Source organism: Sinohyriopsis cumingii, chromosome 1 (genome assembly GCF_028554795.1).
Source record: "Sinohyriopsis cumingii isolate HCF-2022 chromosome 1, ASM2855479v2, whole genome shotgun sequence".
Classification (NCBI taxonomy): Eukaryota; Metazoa; Mollusca; class Bivalvia; order Unionida; family Unionidae; genus Sinohyriopsis; species Sinohyriopsis cumingii.
The window spans coordinates 94163996-94184774 of record NC_142961.1 but is presented as its reverse complement, the minus strand read 5'-3'; the positions used below and the strand labels follow the sequence as shown (position 1 = coordinate 94184774).

Genomic DNA, 20779 nt, shown 5'->3' with positions numbered 1-20779 from the left:
CATACTAAATCCTCTTTTGTCTGACAGAAGAAATGTACCGTTTGCACAGACATGGTTTTACTTCAGTGCCAAATTTAAATCGTTTAGTCACTAATTTACACACTACAATTCGTTCAGAAGTTTCCTCTTTCACTAAGTTGACATTGTGTAAAAGATGTCGGTAATTCGTTAACTCTTCCTCTGGAATTCGATGCAGTACGTTTACATTGTAGTAGATAGAATCGTCAAAAACAAACCAATCCTTTTTAAAACCAGGGGGTTGTTGACCAATGTCTGTCCAATGGAACACTTTCAACTGAATCAGTCCTTTTATAGCATTCAGGTACCAGTGATTAAACATCTGGTGACGTAACGGATGCAATTGTTCTTTACGTTTGACTTGTATTTTGACCAGCTCTCGGTAAATGCGTTCTCTCAACTCCACAGGCAAAGCACGAATGTTCTCGTGTAAAGTATCCATGAACAGATTATGGTAAGTTACTTCAATGTCTCGGTCCCACTAAGGGTAAGTAATGACAATTCGGTGACCATCGAGCATGTTCTACGTAGGCCGAATCTTGCGGTTCCCAGTGGTGAAGTGACACACCGCAACTGAAGCACTTGACTTTATCTCCTTCGCCCAAGTAGAAAAACCCGGCTCTGGCTAATTCTTCGGGGGTCAGGCCTCCCAGATACTTAGGCCATTTTCCTTTGAACGATTGAAGACGATTTTCAAAGCCGCAGTATTCCGACAAACGCACAGGAAACGAATATTCGTCTTTCACAGGTTCATTTCGATGAGGGTTGAGTGACATGGGCAGGAGTTTGCTCAGGGCTGGATGACATCCGTAGGGGGGTAGACGTGAAGGTGAACATCCATCTTTAAAACGAAACTCAGTAAAATGTCCAAGAGGACGAGTGGCATCGCTTTCGCATCCCTCAGGTTTTGACACGCACAGCATCACTTTCCATGATAGGGGTAGTGAGAACAAAGTTCCCATGATGCTTTACGGCATCGCTAAGGTCACAACGTACAGCATCGTACCCATCGCAAGGCTCACAATCGCATTCCACTTCCGAAGCCCCACACTTGAATAGTGCCTGTCTAAACTTGTTTTGTGTTTCTCTGAAAGTATTCATCTTGTTCGCTCGGTCTTGGTAGTCCCAATGAACTATCGATCTTGACCATAGCCCCTTTTTATACTAGTCGCAATGCAGTCTCAAGCTTGTACATCGTTCCTTTTTTATGTTTTTTATGTCTTGTTTTGGAAGGTACCGTCTCTAAGGTACCGTCATCATTGTACCGTAATGTCATGGGTGGAAAGGCCATAGAAAGGTAAGGGCAGTGCGGAGACCATCGAGTATGTTCCAGAATAGCTGAATCTTTATAGATACATAGATCCATTCGTAACTTCAGGCCACAAGCGAAACACTGTACTTCGTATCCCAATCCTGACTCAGGTCCCAAGTAGACAAATCCTGTTCTAGCTAAAACATGCGAAGAAGGTAATCCTTCCCTATCCGTAGGCCATTTCTGAAACGTGTCCAATCGACGGGCACAATCACAATAGTCAGGTAAGAAGACTGGAAAATGGTAGGGTTTGAACTTGGAGTTCTCATCGGGTTTCTCACTCGATTCTTGCTGTGGCGAAGTCATCCTTCTGGTGGGTGGCTATCCTCTTACAACCAATGTTTTATACCAATGTGTCCATACGGCAAAGTAAAGTGGTTGGGTAGTCGCACTCGCTTCTGGTACACGATTTGATAGACTTTTTCCAAGGGTCGACTGACGATGTGGTGAGTGGGTAAACGTACAATCTTGTTCGGTTGATAGGTGGTCACTTTAAAGTGTTGATCTTTCCCAGACTGCAAGGCTTCTTTCAGTACCCCAAAGTTCACCACTCGACTGGTACGATAATTCAGAGTCAATCCTTTCACTTTGTACGTCGTGTGCACTTCTCCTTGTTTGTCCCGGTATTCGTAGCCGTAATTTTTGGGACCGCCACTGACGAAACTTAGAATCTTGTCGTCGGGATGCTCGTCTGTCCAGGCTCCTAAACGGTCTCCTTCGATGTCAGGGTGCTGTTGACTCGGGTGATGGATGTAAATGCAACTGTCCGTGTCAAAGTACAGGACGCGTTCCCCTAACAGTTCTAAAGCTTCGTACAAATTTAACCGAGCATGGCTGTCACGTAAGCCACAATGATGACATTTCCAAAGGGGTCGTCTTGTACAAAGTCCAGATCTTCTTCGTAATTGACCAAGATCAAATCCTCGCGAACGACGTCCACGTGTTTCATGAATTTGGTTTTGTCGTGAATCATCTGGAAGTAGCGGGAAGGTTCTGTCAAATATTCCGTCTTGGGTAAACACGGTCGTCGTGCCATTTTACCCCACAAGCAATTTAACATCACTTTGGCAAACGATCGCCTGCCTTCGTTTTTCTCGATGTGGTCTAAAGTGATGCCTTCTTGTTCATAGTATTTCTCTTTGAATTTTATTTGGTCTTCGGGAGTGTGACAGCAGGAAGGATAGCCGCTGGCTTCTTGCTTCAGTTTCAAAAAGGTATCCACGTAGTCGGCGAAAATGCCTTTCTGAGTGGGGTCACCCTTGTGATATTGTTGTGTCTTGGGAAAGTGACAAATTTCGTACACTTCTAACAGTTGGTATCCCATGTCCAGAGCTTTGAACAATTCTACGCTGACCCAGGTTCCCGTCAAAGCCCGTTCTTCCTGGGTGTGCTGACAAGGCTGATCTTGGTTGCACGTTTCGGCACAAGTACGGCACAAAGGAAACATCAGTTTGTTTTGGCAATGGTGAGGTAAGACGGGGTGGTACAAGTCCTTGGAGGCAAAACTTTGCACTTGATCAAGCCTTCGTATTGTCGAATATTTTTCAGGTCGATGTGTTCCGTGAACAATTGTGGGTGCCCTGCAGGAAAGCGACAATATTTGCACACGTAGGGATACAGCGAACACACGTCCAAGTATTTGATTTGTTCTCCTTTCTCTTCGTCGGCTTGATACAGCAAACAGGTGGCATTGGTCCTTCCTCCGTACAAACTATCCCTTGGGTTCAGGGGGTCCATGAACTGGTAACTTTCCACGAGACGTTTAAATTCGGGATCGGTTTTCAAACGGTGATCGTATTCGTGTTCCCACATTTTCACCACTTGGTATCCTTCCTGTTCTAACTTTAGGCGTCGCTGACAAGTGGCCTGGTACAAGTCTTCCATGGTTCGTTGTAAAAACTGATTTTTAGTGCCACGGTCAGGATAACAGACGGGAAATCAGTGAAATAAGCAACCGTTAAACTCGTACACGATCTTGGGGTTTTCTAAGTCCCTGCCATCGACCGAATGCGTTCCGATGGTCTTTTCGCCCCCTCCGTTGCGGGCATGCTGAATTCACTTGTCTTCCTTGTCGCACAAGTAATGTAACCAGCGTAGGGCTTTGACCGAGTATTGACGTTTGACACAGTTGGTCGTTTGAGGACTGATGACAGCTACGGTGTTTTCAGGTATGAATCGTTGCCGGTACACTAAGGAACATGCTTTGGCAATGGTGCAAGCTTCTTTCAAAGGATCGACCCCTCCGTGTTCCATGAACAGTTCTCGAAATTTTCCACAGCAACGTCGTAAAACGTCCACGTCGGAACGACAATACTTTAACATTTATTCCTGAAAGTCGAAAGGGTCGGAGGCGTGAGCCTGGTACCAAGCGTAGATAGCTTCTCGTTGTTCGGTACGCATGTTGTCGGGGTCGTAATAGTGAGCCTCAGGTAAATGGGGTAGAACGGCATGTTGATTGGCTTCCGTATTGAAAAAGTGTGGAAAGTACCCTTTAGCCATTTCTGTCATTCCAAACGTTTTAGCATTCGGCTCAAAGGCATGGCCAAGTAACTCATCGAATCTTTAAACTGTACTTGTCCCACTTGCATGAAAATGATTTTGGCTCCGTTCAAAGTGACTTTAGGACGCTCGGTGCCTTGTTCCGTATAGTATCTCAAAAGAAACTATCCATCGTATCCGGAGAAATTGTGAGCCATCACCGTGGCATGACGATGACAGTCTCCGTAACGTTCGATGTCCTCTTTGCTCCACGTCTTTTCGATGGGGTCTAAGACCCATTTGGCAAAATCGGCTAACGTGTTCGGTCCTCGAAAGATTTTTTCACGCCCTCCGGGAATCATACTGCAGTGAGGGCAATGACTGAAGATAGGTTCCTGAATGCACTTCTCGCACGCTCGATGAGCCACGCAGAAATTAGGAATGTGAATGCCGGTCTCTTGCATGCATTCGAAATCGAAAAAGATGAAATTGCCTTTCTTCTTGTGTTCATCCTCTTTCTCTGGTGGGGGTTGGTATTTTTGCACGTAGCATTTGTGTTCCAAGTCCAGGATGTGGTGACAAATGTGACATTTTTTTCTTTCCTGAACATACGTGTCCCTTGGCACTATTGGTACATAGGCCTTGTCCACACGTGGGGCACAATCATCTCAGCAGTTGACAAGCGCATTTCTTCTGTGAACCTTGCGTCTTCAAATGCTGTTGGTAACAGACAGGGCTGACAAACGTGCGCAGACAAGTGAAACAATGCACTGGTTTTTGTCCTTCGCTCTGACAGGGTGGAGAGGCCAAATATCCTGAGCATTTCGATCCACAATGCTTGTGTTGCTCTCGATTGCTATAGCCATAGTCACATTTCTCACAGTAATAACTGTATCCCAGGAATCCAGTGATAGTGGTAATGGTATCGAAATGGTCATCGTGATGATAGACGTGAATGTATTTTCCACCCTTAAAGTCTTTCCCTCGAAACAAGAAAGGCCCACGCATTTCTTGAGGATGCACTTTCAAGGTGTAGCGTGGAGCTAGGGCATCTTGCAATTTTTGCATTTCAGGAATGCCACAGGGTTTGTCTTTGGGCAAGCCAGCTTGTCGTAACAGGAGTTCTGCTTCGTTTCGTTGTTTGGCTCGGTCCGATTGACGAATAGTTTTCCAGGCTCTTTTCCATTCTACCGTGTTGTTCTTGTTGACATCGGTTCGTCCCACCACGATGGCCCTGGCTAAACACATCTGGTCTTGAGGGTTGTGAATTCGGACGAGACTGGTTTTGGTGCTGCGAAGCTCGTCCACCAATAACATCTTTTTGCGTGCAGTCCCTTGAGGAGGAGAGACGTGGGTCATGTCCAGTGTGGCTTTTCCATCGGTGATGTCAAACTGGTCATTGGATTGTTGTACGTGTTGAATCTTGTCCATGACTTTGGAAGCGATCAATTCTGCAGGGTGCTAAACTCAATCCAAACAGGGGATTTCAAACCGTCGTGTTGTATAGAAATTCTCAAGCGATCATCTTCTTTGGGTTGACATTGTCGCTTGAGTGTGGTGAGCAAAGAATCCCACACCCCGGTGATGAACCCTTCTGCTTTCTCTAACGGTACTTCAGCCTTGAAATCTTTAAACTTCACCGTGTATTTGTAAGCCGTGGTTCTAAATTTTCTAGAGGAGCGCTTTTCCGTCTCTCGAATGGAATAGTACTTTTCAGGGTTGACTAAGGGTGGTGAACTTCGTTTAGAGGGTTTGGATTCTGGTTCACTCATGTCCTCTTCAAAATCACTGGCATGAATTTGTGCCAAGACTTCAGCCCTGGTACGATGCGATAGATCACGTTTCTGCCTCTTACTTTCTTCTTCTTCTTTCTTCTCGAATGAATTGGATCGTTTAATCTTGAGTACAAAACGTCAAATGACTAAAGTTTAAACACCATAGACTAATTTATAGTCATGGCAGACCAGCGTATATAAAAGGGTGTGTGTCTTGTCCTTTCACTATTCATTTCACTCTCAAACCGAGCACAACAATGGAAGAGACTAGACAGATCGAACATTTCATCAGAGCTTTGCGAGGGGTCATTAGAAAATTCTCTTCAGACCAGCCGACAGACTACTCTCCTTCCTTTCGAGATAAAAGTCAAGATACTTGCTATATCTGTCAGAAGAAAGGGCATTGGTCTTCAGAGTGTCCAGACCGTCAAAAAAGAAAAAAAGGGGTTAGAAAAGACAAAAGTCAAGATACCTGTTATTATTGTCAAGAAAAAGGACATTGGTCTCCAGATTGCCCAAAAAAGAAACAAGAGGAGTCAGAAGAAAAGAGGGATTCTTCAGAAGAAGAGAGGGATTCTTCAGAGGAAGAAAGCAGCCAGGTAAAGAAAAAGAAACAGGAGAAGAAAAGAAGAAGGGAAGAAAGTGAGGAGGAAGAGGAGGAAAAGACTGTGACGGTGAAGAACTTTAAAAAACAGAGAGACTAAACAATGAGACAGAAGAAGTGTATGAACTTTTTTAAAGTGATTTGTTGAGAATTGTGAATTGGATTGTAAATATTTATAAAAGAATAAATTAGGTATAAAAAGGTAAGTGTCTTGGGGTTTTGATTTTAAAATAAGAACGTACACTCACGCACTCATACACAGACACGTTCTATAGGGGTAAAATGTTTTTTGTTTTTGAGTTATTGGCAATAGAAAGTCGATCTCTTTTCGAGAAATTGGAGTGGCCCTGAAAAGGGCCTTTTTTGGTGTAGGGGTGAGTTTAAGCAATCAACTTTAACTGTCTTAAGCCTTTGCCACGGCCGAGGCCTACTTCTGGACTGCGTACTGTTGATGATGATGATTTGGTTGAAATCACTAAGGGTGGCACGGTAGGCTTAGTCACAGGGTTGGCGTGTTTAGCTCGGGAAGGTCGTATTCTCTTCGGTCGTGATAAAGAAGTATGATACATTTGTTTCAGACTTCTTAACTCCGCTAAAATGTCTAACAGTACCGTGACCGTTTGATTTTCACCCTCTTGTTTCTTTGCTGCTACTTCTTCTTGTTGTTGTTTTTTTCTTACCTCTTCTTCTTGCTGCTGTTGCTGTAGAAGAAAAGCTTGTTCCGCTTCCTTTTGTCGTTGTATAAATTTCTCCAATTCTTCTTTCTGTCTCTGTCTAAAATTCTCCACGTGCGGTAATGAAGAAGGTAACGAAGGTTCCGGAACAAATTCTTGCGAGGTAAGAAAATCCACAAAATCCCAATTCACCTCTTCTGAAAGTAAGTCCGGGTTCCCTTGGGTGGTCTCCACTGCTGGTGCACCCCAATGAATCGTTTTCTGAGTTTCCGTCATGTTGAATCACTGTCGCATGGATTAACACCGCACAGGCGCTAGCGAATCTATATAGACCACGTGACGTCACAGACTGTTCTCTTCGGATTGGACGCTGACTGACTGAATTTTGTAACGCGTGTTTGGATTGGTCAATGAACTCAATCTGTTTCAATCCTTCCTCTACCTATAAATAAGCGCAGTTCACTGCATTGATTCACCTGTTCTCGGCGCCTCAAGATGTGGACCACAGTTGAATCATCCACCCTTGTGTCTTCAATGATGTTTAGGACGGACATGCTAATGTATGTCCGATCCAAGTGGACAGTTGTCCACAAGTCAGACACCAGTCTGTGGATACGAAAAGTGTATGTGGAAAGACAAGGATGCCTCAAGAGGACTCTGATTTATGGCCCTACACTAAGACGCAGCTTGAGGACAAGAAGATCCCGCTGATGCCCTTTATGTTAAGGGCATATTAACATAAATCCAAAGGCCCTTTTCAGGGCCATCCACATCTCTCGAAAAGAAATCTACTTTCAATTAATTACCTTTTTTTTATTTTTTATTTTATTTTTTTATTTTTTTAAAAACAAAAAATAGAGACCCTCCCTTTTTCAATTTTCTCCTGTTCCCTTTCCATAAACTCATCAGGTCGGGACCCTATTAAAATAGGGTCCCGACCCTGTTCCATTTTCAATTCCCCTTGAGGCTAGAGTTGCCCATGATTATTTCCCATGTTCAATTTCCCTTGAGGCTAGGTTTGCCCATGATTTTTTCCCATGTTAAATTTCCATTGAGGCTAGGTTTGCCCAAGGGGGGTCTGTAATGCTAATTCCCATTGAGGCTAGGGTGCCCCTATTCACTACTTATGAATGATGGTTAAAGTCAAACCGACCAAATGAGGAGAGAGAGAGAGAGAGAGAGAGAGAGAGAGAGAGAGAGAGAGAGAGAGTTTGTTTTATGGTCGGTTGAACTGTTATTAAAACGAAATAATGATATACATCAACTGTATATATATATATTAAAATAGATTAATTAACTCTTGTTAGTTAGTTAGCTTAGCTTATATTCAACATTAATTTTCATGCTCCGGTATGCGAAGAAAAATAGAAAGTACAAGAACACAAAAAAAAAACAATCAGCTTATAAATATGCAAAGGTGATTATGAATACCACAAACGGCATATAACTATACCTGGTACCGGACACACTCGGCAGTTACGTGAGGAGTTAATTCACTTGATCAACACACAGTTGCCTGTAGTAACTCTTAAATCCGTTCAAAGTGCAAATATTTGTATTTGTATGAGATATTATTAAAATATATGTATCGTATGTACGCTTTGTCCATTGTTGTTGTTGAGTTTAATTATAGTGGCGTGCGCACAATTGTACATGTGCCACTTTTTTCTGACTGCACCGCAGCCTGATAGAAATGATGCCATCTCCCCCAGGCTTTTATGGGTTCAAGGAACCCTGATAGTTTGGCCTCAGTCTGTGGGTCCATAAATGGTTGGCTGTCATTATTGGGAAGGAGAGCTCGGGAACGGTCCTAGTTGCTTCACATCGCAGGTTTCTTGATGCATTTGCCTGGTGTTTCTTGCGTTTTTCTTCTTCTTCTTCAAAATGTTCTAAAGGGGTGGGGGTGGTGTTCTATGCTGTTTATAGAGGTTGTAAGTAGAAGTCATGTATGAAGAGAGATTTTCAAGGTTATTATGGTATTTACTAGTCGAGCTGTTTAGGGTGTGCTTCCTACGTTATGTTATTTATAAGCTTTTAGATATTTCCCTCTTTAAGTTATTTATTTATTAACGTTTTTAGAGATTGAATGTTATTTATACTTTACTTAGCAAGAGACCGGAGTCCTAGCCGATTACACGGTTCGTTAAGGACATCTAGGACCGGAGTCCTAGCTGATTACTCGGTTCGTTAAGGACATCTAGGACATCCGATTTTGCGGTTTCCTTAGTTTTTGATAGGTGCTTCGTAAGTGAATTATTTATTAATATTTTTATAAAATTGAATATGTTATGGGTATTTATGTGGGGGCTTCTAAATTTATTTAGCTAGTTACTGGGTCTTTTGGTTTTGTGGAGATTGTAATTATATTTGAATTTATTTATATTTTGATATGCTGATTGTTTATTTTTATTAGTGTCCATAAGTAACTCTCGGTATGTGTGTGGTGATCCAATCTCTTTTTGGTTTTTGAAAAATATTTTCGTAGCGGGTTGATATTTTGGGCATATATTGAATACGTGGTGTAGATCTTCGGCGGTTTGCCAGTTAAAGCAGTTAATGGTTGCTGGTTTGGGCCCTATAAACCTTCCAAAACTGCTTGCTAGTTTAGTTTTTCCAGTTGTTATCCTGTTTATGGTTTTCTGTTCTAAATAGGTACCCTTAGGTAGCTGTATGTTTCTATCTACGGTTTTTTGTGTTTCATGGTGCTTTTTACCTTTCGTGGAGGAGTTCCAAAAATCTTGCCATTTTTGGTGTATATATGTGTGAAGCTTAGTGCTTCTGTAGAGCTATAGTTAAGCTTGATAGAGTTTTGATCTCCTAGTTTGGTTTGTGCAACTTTGTCTGCTGTTTCGTTGCCAGAGATTCCAATGTGCCACGGTATCCACATGAGCTCGACTAATTGATGTGTTTTGGTGATATCGTCGATTAATTGGCATGCTCTGTCGAGGAATTGTTCCCTAGAGTGTGTATTGCGATTTTGGATCGATTTGATAACGCTTAGGGAATCGCTTATAATGACTGCTTTAGGTATTTGTTGTCTTTGATCCATTGTAGTGATTCAAGTATAGCCCAGAATTCAGTTGTGTAAATGGAGCAATAGTCATATAATCTGGATCCCGTTTGAATATTGAATTCAGGGCTGACCGTTGCTGCTGCTGTTCTTGGTGGGTTGTTTGTTTATGATCCATCGGTATATATTTTAACATAGTCCGGGTATTTTTGGTTGATTTCGTTTACCAGTACAGGTTTTAGTAAGTTTTCTTGTCCTTCTTTATTGCCTAATTTGGTAGCTTCAATGTTAATCCTTGGTGGCTTATGTAACCATGGTGATTTGTTCTTGTCTGTATTGTTTGTTACCTGTTTTTTTAGTAGAGGTATCTTTTCTCTTAGTTCAAGGATTACTTTGCCACTTGGTGTGGTGGGTATGATTTTGGGTTCGAAGACAACTTTACACTTGTTTATAGCTATTTTGGTGGGATGGTTGTCTGGGTGGGTATCTAATCGAATGGATTATCGGAGGAGCAGTTCTTGCCTACGTAATGTTAAGGCTAGTTCTCCTGTTAGTGTTTGTACTTCTTCTAATGTTGTTGAGGGGAGTGTTCCTGTGCATAATATTATGGCTTTGCTCTGGATAGTGTCAAGTTTTTCTAGTACGGTTGCTTAGTCGAGTTATATGCTTGGCAACCGTAATCCAGTTGTGATCTAATTAGGTTTTTATATAAGGTGAGGAGGGTTTCCTGGTTGGATCCTCAGTCAGTCCCTGTGATGATCCTGAGTAAATTGAGATCTTTGTTGCAATTCTGGATGAGTTGTTCAATGTGCTATTTCCGTGTGAGGTGGTTGTCAAAGAACATTCCTAGGAATTTTACTACTGTTACGTATTTGATTAATTGATTTTATATATAGAAGTTTGGATAGACTAGGCTGTTATTTCGTTTGGGAGTGAATATGATTGCCACATTTTTTTCATGAGATATTTTGAAACCCCATTTGTCCGCCCATCTCCCTATGTTGTCTAGGCTCTGCTGGATTTCTTTAACTACTGTTTTATTGGCAGGATTTCCATTCCTCCATATGCCACTATCATCTGAAAATTGTGACAAGTTTATTTTTGTGGAGGCTGCATTGAGGTCAAGGTCGTTTACCATTAGGTTAAATAGTAATGGACTTATTACACTGCCTTGCGGTGTTCCATTTTCAAGTGAAAATTCTTCCGAATGGGTGTTGTCTATTCTTGTGGTAAATTTCCGGCCTGTGAGGAAATTGCCAATCCAGTTAAACAAGCGTCCAGTTATTCCAAACTGGTTAAATTTGGTCATTAGTCCATTGGTCTATACTAGGTCGAAGGCTTTATCTAGGTACAGAAAAACCGCTATGAGGTTGCGATCGGTTTTCCTATGTGCGTTAAAAACGAGTTTGATGTCTGTTTCCAATCTGAAAAGTTGGTCAGTGGTGGGCCGTTTGTTCCGAAAGCCACATTGATTTATGGAGAGTATGTTATTGGTTTCTAGGTGGTGTTTTAACCTATTTGCCATTATTGTCTTAATTATTTTGCAAATATTGTTTGTAAGGGAGATGGGTCGATACGAATTTATGTTGTTGGGATCTTTACCCAGCTTGTGGATTGGTATTACTATGGCCTCTTTCCATTTGGTGGGTAGTTGGCCGTTATCTCATATCCTATTAAAGAGTTTGATTATGGTTATTGTTATATTGATATGTAGATTTTTTTAATAGATAATGTAACCTAACCGATCCTTACCAGGGGATGTTTCGTTTTTGGATCGTAGGGATATCTCCCATTCATGTACTGTGATGTCGCTATTTAGGTGAGATTCTTTTGTTTCTTGGTCTTGAAACATTTGAGGTTGGGTTTCCTCCATTTGTTTTTTGTGTTCTTGTTTCTGGTTTGGTTATTGTTGCTACTCATGTTCGAAAAATGCTTCGCTAGGAGGTCTGCCTTATCTTTATTTGTTATGGCATTTTTAATTTTTGGGGCTGAGGTAGTTGCTTTCCCTTTTATGGCTTTCATCTTGTCCCATATTTGTTTTGAGTTTGATTTTAGACTCAGTTTAGAGCAAAATGTTTGCCGTTGATTAATTTTAGCAGTTTTTATAGTTTGTTTTAGTGCTTTCTCTATATCTTTATATTGCTAGAAGTAGATAGAATTTTTGGTGCGTTTATATTTATTTAAGGTCTATTTTTTTGTCTTTATGTGCTATAGTGCTCTGTTTAGTCCACCTTGGTACGGGGTTTTTATTTTGGATATTAGTTGTCTTTGGGATGCATCGGTTAGCTGCCTCTATAATTGTGTCTGTTATGTTATCATAATACATGTCAATATTTGGGCTTTCTAAGTTATCTGGATTTACTCTAGCTGGTAATAACTGGAATTGGTCTGCCTGTTGGTACCTCCATTTAGGTGGGGTTTCTTTTGGAATGTGTTGAGGTTTTGTTTGAATATTGATTATGATGGGGAAATGGTCACTTCCTAACGTGTCTTCTTGATCCACCCACCAATTTGTGATTTGAGCCACTTTTGGGGTAGTGATGGTTAGATCTATGGCTGAGAGAGTGCCATCCTCAGGGTTTAATCTAGTGTTCGACCCGTCATTTAAGATGACCAGATTGTTCTCAGTTATCCATTTTTCAACCATTTTCCCTCTTTGATCTTTCTTTTTACCTCCCCATAATTCACTGTGTGCGATGAAGTCGCCACAGATAATTAGATTGTTGTTGTTGTTATTAGTGATTGCCCTTAGCGAGATTAGGTTGGTAGGGCAGAAGGTACCCCCTGGGTCGTATGCATTTATTATTTGAATGTTTGTGGTTCCTATATTTATCATTACTGACATTATTTCGATGCTATTATTGATGTTTAGGTTAGGGGGTACTTTTATTATTTCATAGTAGATTAGTGTATCTATCAAAAAAATTGCTAGTCCACCTCCTTTCTGCCCCTTGGGTCTGTTTTTAAAGATTCCCTGTGATTAGCGTTGTAGTTTGGGCAGGCGTTTGTGTTCTTGTGTTATGAGGGTTTCCTGTAGGCAGATTACGTCTGGTTTTAAGGCGGTATTATTCAGTTTGTTCTGCAGTTATGGCAGGTTTTTAAAGATTCCTCTGCAGTTCCATTACCAGATGGTGATTTTATTATTTTTTTGTACTATCCATTTTTGACGTTGTCTTTATCTATTAGTCTTGTGGTCCAATCAGCTAGAATGGTGAAAATGGTTTTGAAGGTTCTCATCATGTTATTGAGATCTTGTATTAGGGTTCCTGTTGTTAGGTTCATTACGTCCTGTATTAATTCTGTGTTGGGGTGTGTGTTAGGTTTGTGGATGTTTGGGGTGACAGTTTTGTTTGTATCTGGAGTGTTATCAGGGTGGTCTTGGTTTGTTACAATGTGGGTTGTAGTTTTTGGTTCTTTTGTTTCCTGATTCGCGGGTATTTTTTGTGGTGCAATGGTTTCCCTTCTGATTCTGTGTGGATAGTTTTGGTGCTCATTGATTGTTTCAGAGGTAGATTTTGGTGTGTTGGGTTTGTTTTTACAGATAATGTTTTTGGCAGAATGGTAGGTGAGGTGTTTTTCGTTCATTAAGTCCACTATTTGTTTCTCTTTTATTGCAAATTGCATTCTGCCGATCTAGGATAATGATTTTCTGTACAGGTAGCACATTTTTGTTTAGTTGTGTGGCATTCTCTTTTGTGTGGACCTCCGCAGTACTTACATCTTGGTTTGAATCTACATCTGAGGGCAGGCATTTTGGTGCAAAATATTAGCCTATTTATGTAGTTTTCCAGCTTATGGTACACTTCTGACTGTCCTAGTTTTATTATTGGGGGTATTGGCTCGGTAGCCTCTATAACTGCTTTGTTTGTTTCTTGTCTCTTGTGATTGTTAAGGCGATAGACTTTGGTGGTCTGTATTCCATTTGCTGTGAGTTTATGAAGTAGGAGTTTATTGCTTATATCCTTGTTGTATCCGTTTAGTGCTATTACTTTTTAAAAGATAGTGGTTTTAGTGGGTTCAGCCAGATTAGTTGTGGTTTCGCTGTGTTTGGAGTTCGAAGTGACTCGTTTTTTCCTTTGAGTGTTATGGTGTCTCTCTACTTTGATCTTTATTGGGCCTATAGTTTCAATTTGGGTGAATTTTTGCACCTGTTGAAATGTGCTGCATTGGACAATCAGGTAGTTTCGCCTTGGTCTTATCAGTTTGAATTGTCCAGTGTGAATTTTGGTCAGTGCTGTCATAATACTATTGGTACTTAGACTATTAATTCTGTTGCACCTGCTGCTTATGCATACGGTGTGTTCGATGGAATGATAATCGTGAATTTTGTTTTCGGGTTCTGTTGTTTTTGTATTTCCTGTTTTGAGTTAACCTTACTTATGAGGTGGTGGTGGTTGTTTGGGGGTTTTAGGGGGTCCTTGCCTTTACCTAGGTATGTGTTTTGGGGGTTTGGGGTTGTTTGGGGTCTTTGGGTTGCCTTATTAGTGATGCTGCTGGGTAGTTTGTAGTATCTAATTCATTGGATTTGTTCCCATAGGCTGGTGGTTCCCTTGGTGTTATTATCCCAGATGGTCCAGGAGTTTGGCTTGAGTGTATAGTTTCTTTCGTAATGTTTTGATTTGTTTTTTGCTTGATTTCCTGTTGTTGGTTTGTTTGCATGTTTCTAGGATTGGTTATTTCATTTTTTGGTGAATTTTGGGGTGCTGGTTATGGTTATGTGGTCTAATTGTGGGGAGTTTAAGGTAAGTAGGTTACTGTCAAATTCATTTGTTGGGTTTGTAATAGTGGTGTCTATATCTTCATTTGTGTGTGGTTTTTCCGCTTCCTTGAAGAGGATTGGCGATATTATTGGCATTGTATTTATATTGTTCCCTGGAGGGTAGTTTTGTATTTCTAGTAATTTCTGTTGGTGGTGGTGGTGGTGGGGGTGTTTGTTATGTCTGCTGGTTTGTGGTTTGTTGGTCTGTGTTTGTGACCAGAATCTGGGATCCCAGTATGATGTTGGTTGAATTGGAGTGTGCTGTGGTTGGTACGACTTGCGTTAATCTTGCTTGTTTTACATCCTTTATTGGTGCTGTTTGGAGTTGTGATATATCCAATTATTTTTACTGATTTATTGATAGGGTTGTTTGGTGGTTTGTGTGTTTGCGTGTTTGGATTGAATAGAGCCATTTGTTTGGACCTAGTTCGCATTCTTCTACTTAAATTGCGTCTAGCATTGAATGATGACTTATCTTTTGTTTTTGTCCTAACGCCCAATCTGCTCCTCCGCTCCAAGTCTCTCCTTTGTTCCTTTGTTTTCTGTTAAGGGTTCCTATCGTTCCTTTGTTTGAGAGTTCCTTTGTTCTGTGCACTTCCTTTGTTCACGGCTTGGCGGGTTGCTAATCGTTTCCTCTTCTTAGTATTATTTCTATGCTCTTGTTTTCCTGTTCCTTTCGTCTGTGTTAATTGGTGATGGTGGTAGCCGCACTCAGTAGTACTTTTAAAATTATACACCAAGCCGGTTTTATACAATAAACAAATCAAGCAAAGTGAGAGATAGTTTTCAAACTTGACGTTATAGGAATGCGCTGTGTCAATGATATAACACTCGCTGTAAAACGTTTAATTTAAAGGAAGTGAAAAATGATTCATACATCCCGTGGAATTTCATTGCGGTATATATATATATATATATATATATATATATATATATATATATATATATATATATATATATGATTGTATATATATGTATGATTGTGTCATGCGTTTTGCGTATTTGATTGTCCCAAGGTTGTTTTCTTGGTTACGATTATAATGGGGACAAAGCTTGTATTGTATATCTCATTCAAGCTAGTTTGTTTCTTTTACATAATAAACATTTATTTCGTGAGGTATTTCCCCCAATCTTCACAACGTATGTAAATCAACATAGGAAGGATAAATTCTAAAGTTTACAAATTGGATTGTGCATTATATTGCGAAAGATCAACGATGATCTATTTCCACTACTTTTACTGATTTTCCATTTTTATTACTAAATATAGGTCTTCAGATCATTTGACATAGATGAGGAAATGATAACTGAAAGCGAATTGTGACATTTAATTGATTATTAGTTATCATTTCAAAACTGTTTTCATTGTTAAGAAACGAAGGAAAAGTACTAGAATATCTTTACACATACAGGTATTCATATTATTATATAATTGCTCTATCTTCTACGCCTTCCAAAAATATTTAAAATTTAATTATTACACCATTTGAGTAAGGCAATTGAACAGCGATTATATTTGATCTCCAACAGTAATTCATTCCCTATAATTACTAATGCATCCCGCATGATAGATCTGATGTCTGCTGAAATTGAAAACATATACGTCCAAACAGTCAAGTTAATAGTCCTTGATTAATTACAGATAAATTGAATATCAATCAATTTAGAATATAAATACAGGCTTAGGAAAAGACCAAAGTAAATTATATACATTCACCGATCAGTTGCATTGTTTTAATTTTGATACCAAACTGAGGTGATACATCATTGAGTATTAATTTACTTTTGATAGTGCAATCATGTACCAAATATGCAATGCTTAATACTTTCATCGCTATGTTGCCAGAATCCGCAGTTGCATCGTACGTGTTTAAGTGTAGGTAGACAGTTTCTGAATGGCGCCGACAAGCTGCAACATATAACAAGTTTGTTCTAATATATGAACCGATACAACCAATGATCCTATTTTCCAATGCCGCCAGATTCCCAAAGTCCTCGTCCAAAAGGACAAGGGAATGTAAACCAAAAACAAAAATAGCATGTTGACACAAGAGTTGATAACGGCAGAAATACTAAATAGTTTCCCAACATTTAGTGCTAAAGAGACTCTGTATTAACAAAGCGAACAACTTTCACCCACAAAACAAACACTAAGCACAAAAGTAAAGACGTACTATTCATTAATATATGTCTCATAACGGGTAAACGCCATGCCTGTTGTGGTCTGCTGTCATCTCCAGAGTTGTGTCACAAATGTGAACGAAGGGATTATTGTGATTTGCAATTGTCTACCGAAAGTACTGAGTATAAATACAACAACACCAAGAAGCCGTTTTAATAAATAAGATGAGATGGAATGATATGGTGTCACTGGTTTTACCATAGACTTGAAATGTTTCAAACATTCAGCATTAAGTACTTGCTGCCCAAAATGAATTAATCGTTTTAACTAACTACGCAAGGCATAACTCATTCGATGATATGAACAATGTATTGTGGCTTATAATCCAAAGCTACATGTCACAGGTGTAGCATTATCTGACTAGATATTTATTATTGTATAACTTCCTTGAGGAATAAACAAAAAGGCTAAAACATGACCTTCGTCAAGGAAATGTTTTATCTCAACAAAATAAGGAAGACATTTGAAATGAAAATATTTAAGGTGTGTGTGTGATCAATGTATGGCAATTTTTATGTTCTGGGTTTCAAGTCAAACCTTCCATGCAAATATTTAAACGACTGGAAAAGTTACGGTTTACTTCATGTTGTCTCTTCGTGAACGGTGTATCTGAGTATTTAGTAGATCACAGGTAAGTTAAAAGTTTGATGGAATCTAATTTACGTTCCACGATGTTCTATATGAACAAAATGAAGCATACAAACAAAACGATTAATCACATTGTTTTCAAAAGGGAACGTTATCTCCTGAATCTATTTTATTTTAAATTGCACACATGATTGTGGAGACGAAACATGTAATTAATCAGCATGAACAACAAACCTAGTAACAAATATATCATACTACAAATTTATATTAAAAACAATCAAGTATACCTTATATAAATAATCTGGTTTAATTGTATACCAGTACGAAAACACAATATCAATATCTACGACGGGACATAATTATAAAATCTAACCCTCGGGACACTTCATTAGTTTTACTAACAAATGAAGTTATCTGTCATGCGTAACTATTTTAGAGAGCATCATAATTTTCTGGTAAAACTTCATTTGTCATCTTGTCATTTTATCTTGTCTGAGATTACATTCTACAGCAACATTTTCCCAGAGAAAGATGGGAAGACCTTTTAAATGACTGATATGTAATATGTCCTTTCTTTCCAGTTTTGATACTTTCAGAAAAATGAGCAAGCTTCTCAAAATTGCAGCTGTACTGGCTGTCGTCTGCATAGTCAATGTTTATTCTGCATATATATTCGGAGGTAATTGAAAGTGTACTACTCTTCCTATCATGTCTAATACCCTATTAAGATATAAGGACAAGTTTATTCTGTGCTTTGTTTATTCAAATTATACAAGTAGAAATCTTCACGCCGCACAAATTTGTTTTTAGTGTTTCTAATTCCTCTCCCAATAATTTTTTTGTACCTTTATTCATTTTGTCTTTGATGCCTTACCCAGAATTGGGAAGCAAACAAATGAAAGCATCTTTATGTCATTGCCTCACATCACGAGAGAAAAAAATAATAACTATGTTCTCACTAAAAGATATCATTTCTGAAGATAATTGGTGTAGTTGTAACCAATGTTGTGTAACGCCTATTCCAGAAGATAGATTTGCAAGTGAGAGATTGCGGGAAGTCCGCAAGTATTGTTATCTATACACCATATGCTATCTTAACCGTAATGTAGTAAGTCAAACCGCTTCGTTGGCCTAGTGGTTTGAGCGTTCGCCTCGGATGCGGGAAGTCGCGGCTTCGAACCCCGTCCGAGTCATACCAAAGACTTTAATAAATGGTACTAACAGCTACCTCGCTTGGCGCTCCGCGTTGCCAGGTTAGTGTTTGATCTGGTCGGCCTGGTGTCAGGATAATGTGACTTGGTGGGACTTCATGACTAAACATTGTTAAAGCTACGTTAAAAATCTAAATTATACATACACACATATAATAAGTCAATGAACATTTTGTAATTCGAATTACACTTGTAACACGAAGGTGCGTAAACAAATGCGATTAAAAGATGGATGTTAAGAGACGGTGGGTACAGAAGGTAAATCTCATTCACAGGTATTCCCAACACTTTTTGAATTCACACAGGCCAAGGGTACGCTTCCTCAGGTCTCTTTGGAAACGGTTATTCTGGCGGACTCTATAATGGGTACGGAGGCTTCTCTGGCGGACTTGGGTATCTATCAGGTGGCTACGGTGGATATGGTGCAAAGGGAATTCCCATACTGCAAATCCCCATCATGCCATACAAAGGAGTCAGAATTGGAAAAGGCGTTGGAAATGGATTTGGGAAAGGCATTGGACTTGGCAAAGGAAAAAACGGAATCTTCTAAATGTAAGGTAAGTCAGATCTCTTGATTATTTTCTTCAGTCGCAATGTGTGTAAGAGAACCCATTAACATATCCTACAATCTTTCTCTATGAAACACATTCAACCTAAGTTATATCACTTTGATTCTAAACCTGTCTTTAGTTTTGATATACCACCATGATTCAATGAAATGCCTATCTTTCTTAATCATTCACAAATGTTAGTATCTGTTTTCACCAAAATATGCTAATTTAAGTAATTAAAAAACAAAATATGTCTTTTGTAATTTAAGCAAACGGCAAACCTTTTGTATCTTTTGTTCTTTTTGTGGGAACTAGCTTAATATTTAATTGCTTGGAGAGATAATATGTGCGATAGATAATCAGATAAATAGTTATGAATCTACTATTTGTTAGCTTCCTCGTTATATAATCTTACATCATTTTGGTCTTTCCTGTATTTTTAGCATTGAAGACACTCTTCCACTCTTCCAACAAAAGACATTTGAGGTGTATTGTGACGCAAACGTATTTGGAATATAGAAGAATTTTTCATATGGAGTAGACGACACTTGTATTATTGTTGTTGTGTTTATTTCATACTCAATTACGTCTGTGATCTGTAAAATAAATGTTTTATCCTATACGATTTAAATATTTAATAATACATTTGTCATTTAATTCTGTTGCAATATGTCGCAATAGACATCTGTATGTAACTATTGTACTCCCATCGCTGGACATGTAGTTCTCGATTTTTCTTTCTTTCTTTCTTTCTTTCTTTCTTTCTTTCTTTCATTCTTTCTTTCTTTCCGTTTTTTGTCTGTATGTCTGTCATTTAGTTTCACTCTCTCTGTGGCTTTGTATCAGAAACATTTAGTGAACGAAAGGAGTCATTGGAATGACGGGGACTAACAGTAGGAATTAAGTCATCAAGGTTGGCCAACCGGTCGAGAATGTCTCACATTAGATTTGGCGATAGAAAGCGGATAATGGAAACGCTACTTGGTTCCGAGCTGAGTCTGATCAGCTGATTCGGAGCACCCTAGAAGAGGGTTGTGGGTCATCTGAGAAAGGCTTTAGGAAAGGGAATCCATGCCTGATGATGGAACCGTTTGCAGTGCAAAAGTGCAGCCATGTATTTATATGCGAATGATAATAACACAGAGATAAACATAATCAACCTCAATATATCAAAAACGAATACATTACGGATTTGATGCGAGAAAGAATAAATTTGTATTACAATAGCTGTACAGTTCAATTACAAGGTATTTTACATTGTACAAGGTCATCTATTTGTTAAAACATTATAAACATGGAAAAAATGACAAATGAAACCAACCACAATGGGTTAACTTTTAAGAAACCTAATTTATGAATACAACAACACTTATTACACACCATGAGGATATGAGAAGACATGACAAGTATGGGCAGATAAACTTAAAACTAAAGCATTTACAACTTTTATATTTTAAACCCAACACGATGGTATAATTTCAAACCCATAGATAGTAGTTGGATTTATAATTAAGATAATGCACAATCGGCACTCTCAAAATGATATATCTTTCCTCAGTCTACCTAAGAATTATTGAACATGGATTGGGTTGATTACAAACTTAGACTTAAAGATGG

At 39.3% G+C, this 20779-nt stretch overlaps 1 protein-coding gene across 1 annotated transcript; it reads left to right on the top strand.

Moving 5' to 3' along the window:
• The first annotated feature begins 17302 nt into the window (after positions 1-17302).
• Positions 17303-19782, top strand: LOC149807367 (uncharacterized). Its single transcript, XM_089937297.1, has 4 exons — positions 17303-17443; positions 17982-18079; positions 18917-19168; positions 19606-19782. The coding sequence occupies exons 1-3, from the start codon at positions 17355-17357 to the stop codon at positions 19159-19161; spliced, it is 432 nt and encodes a 143-aa protein (XP_089793423.1). The 5' UTR covers positions 17303-17354; the 3' UTR covers positions 19162-19168; positions 19606-19782.
• Positions 19783-20779: the final 997 nt, after the last annotated feature.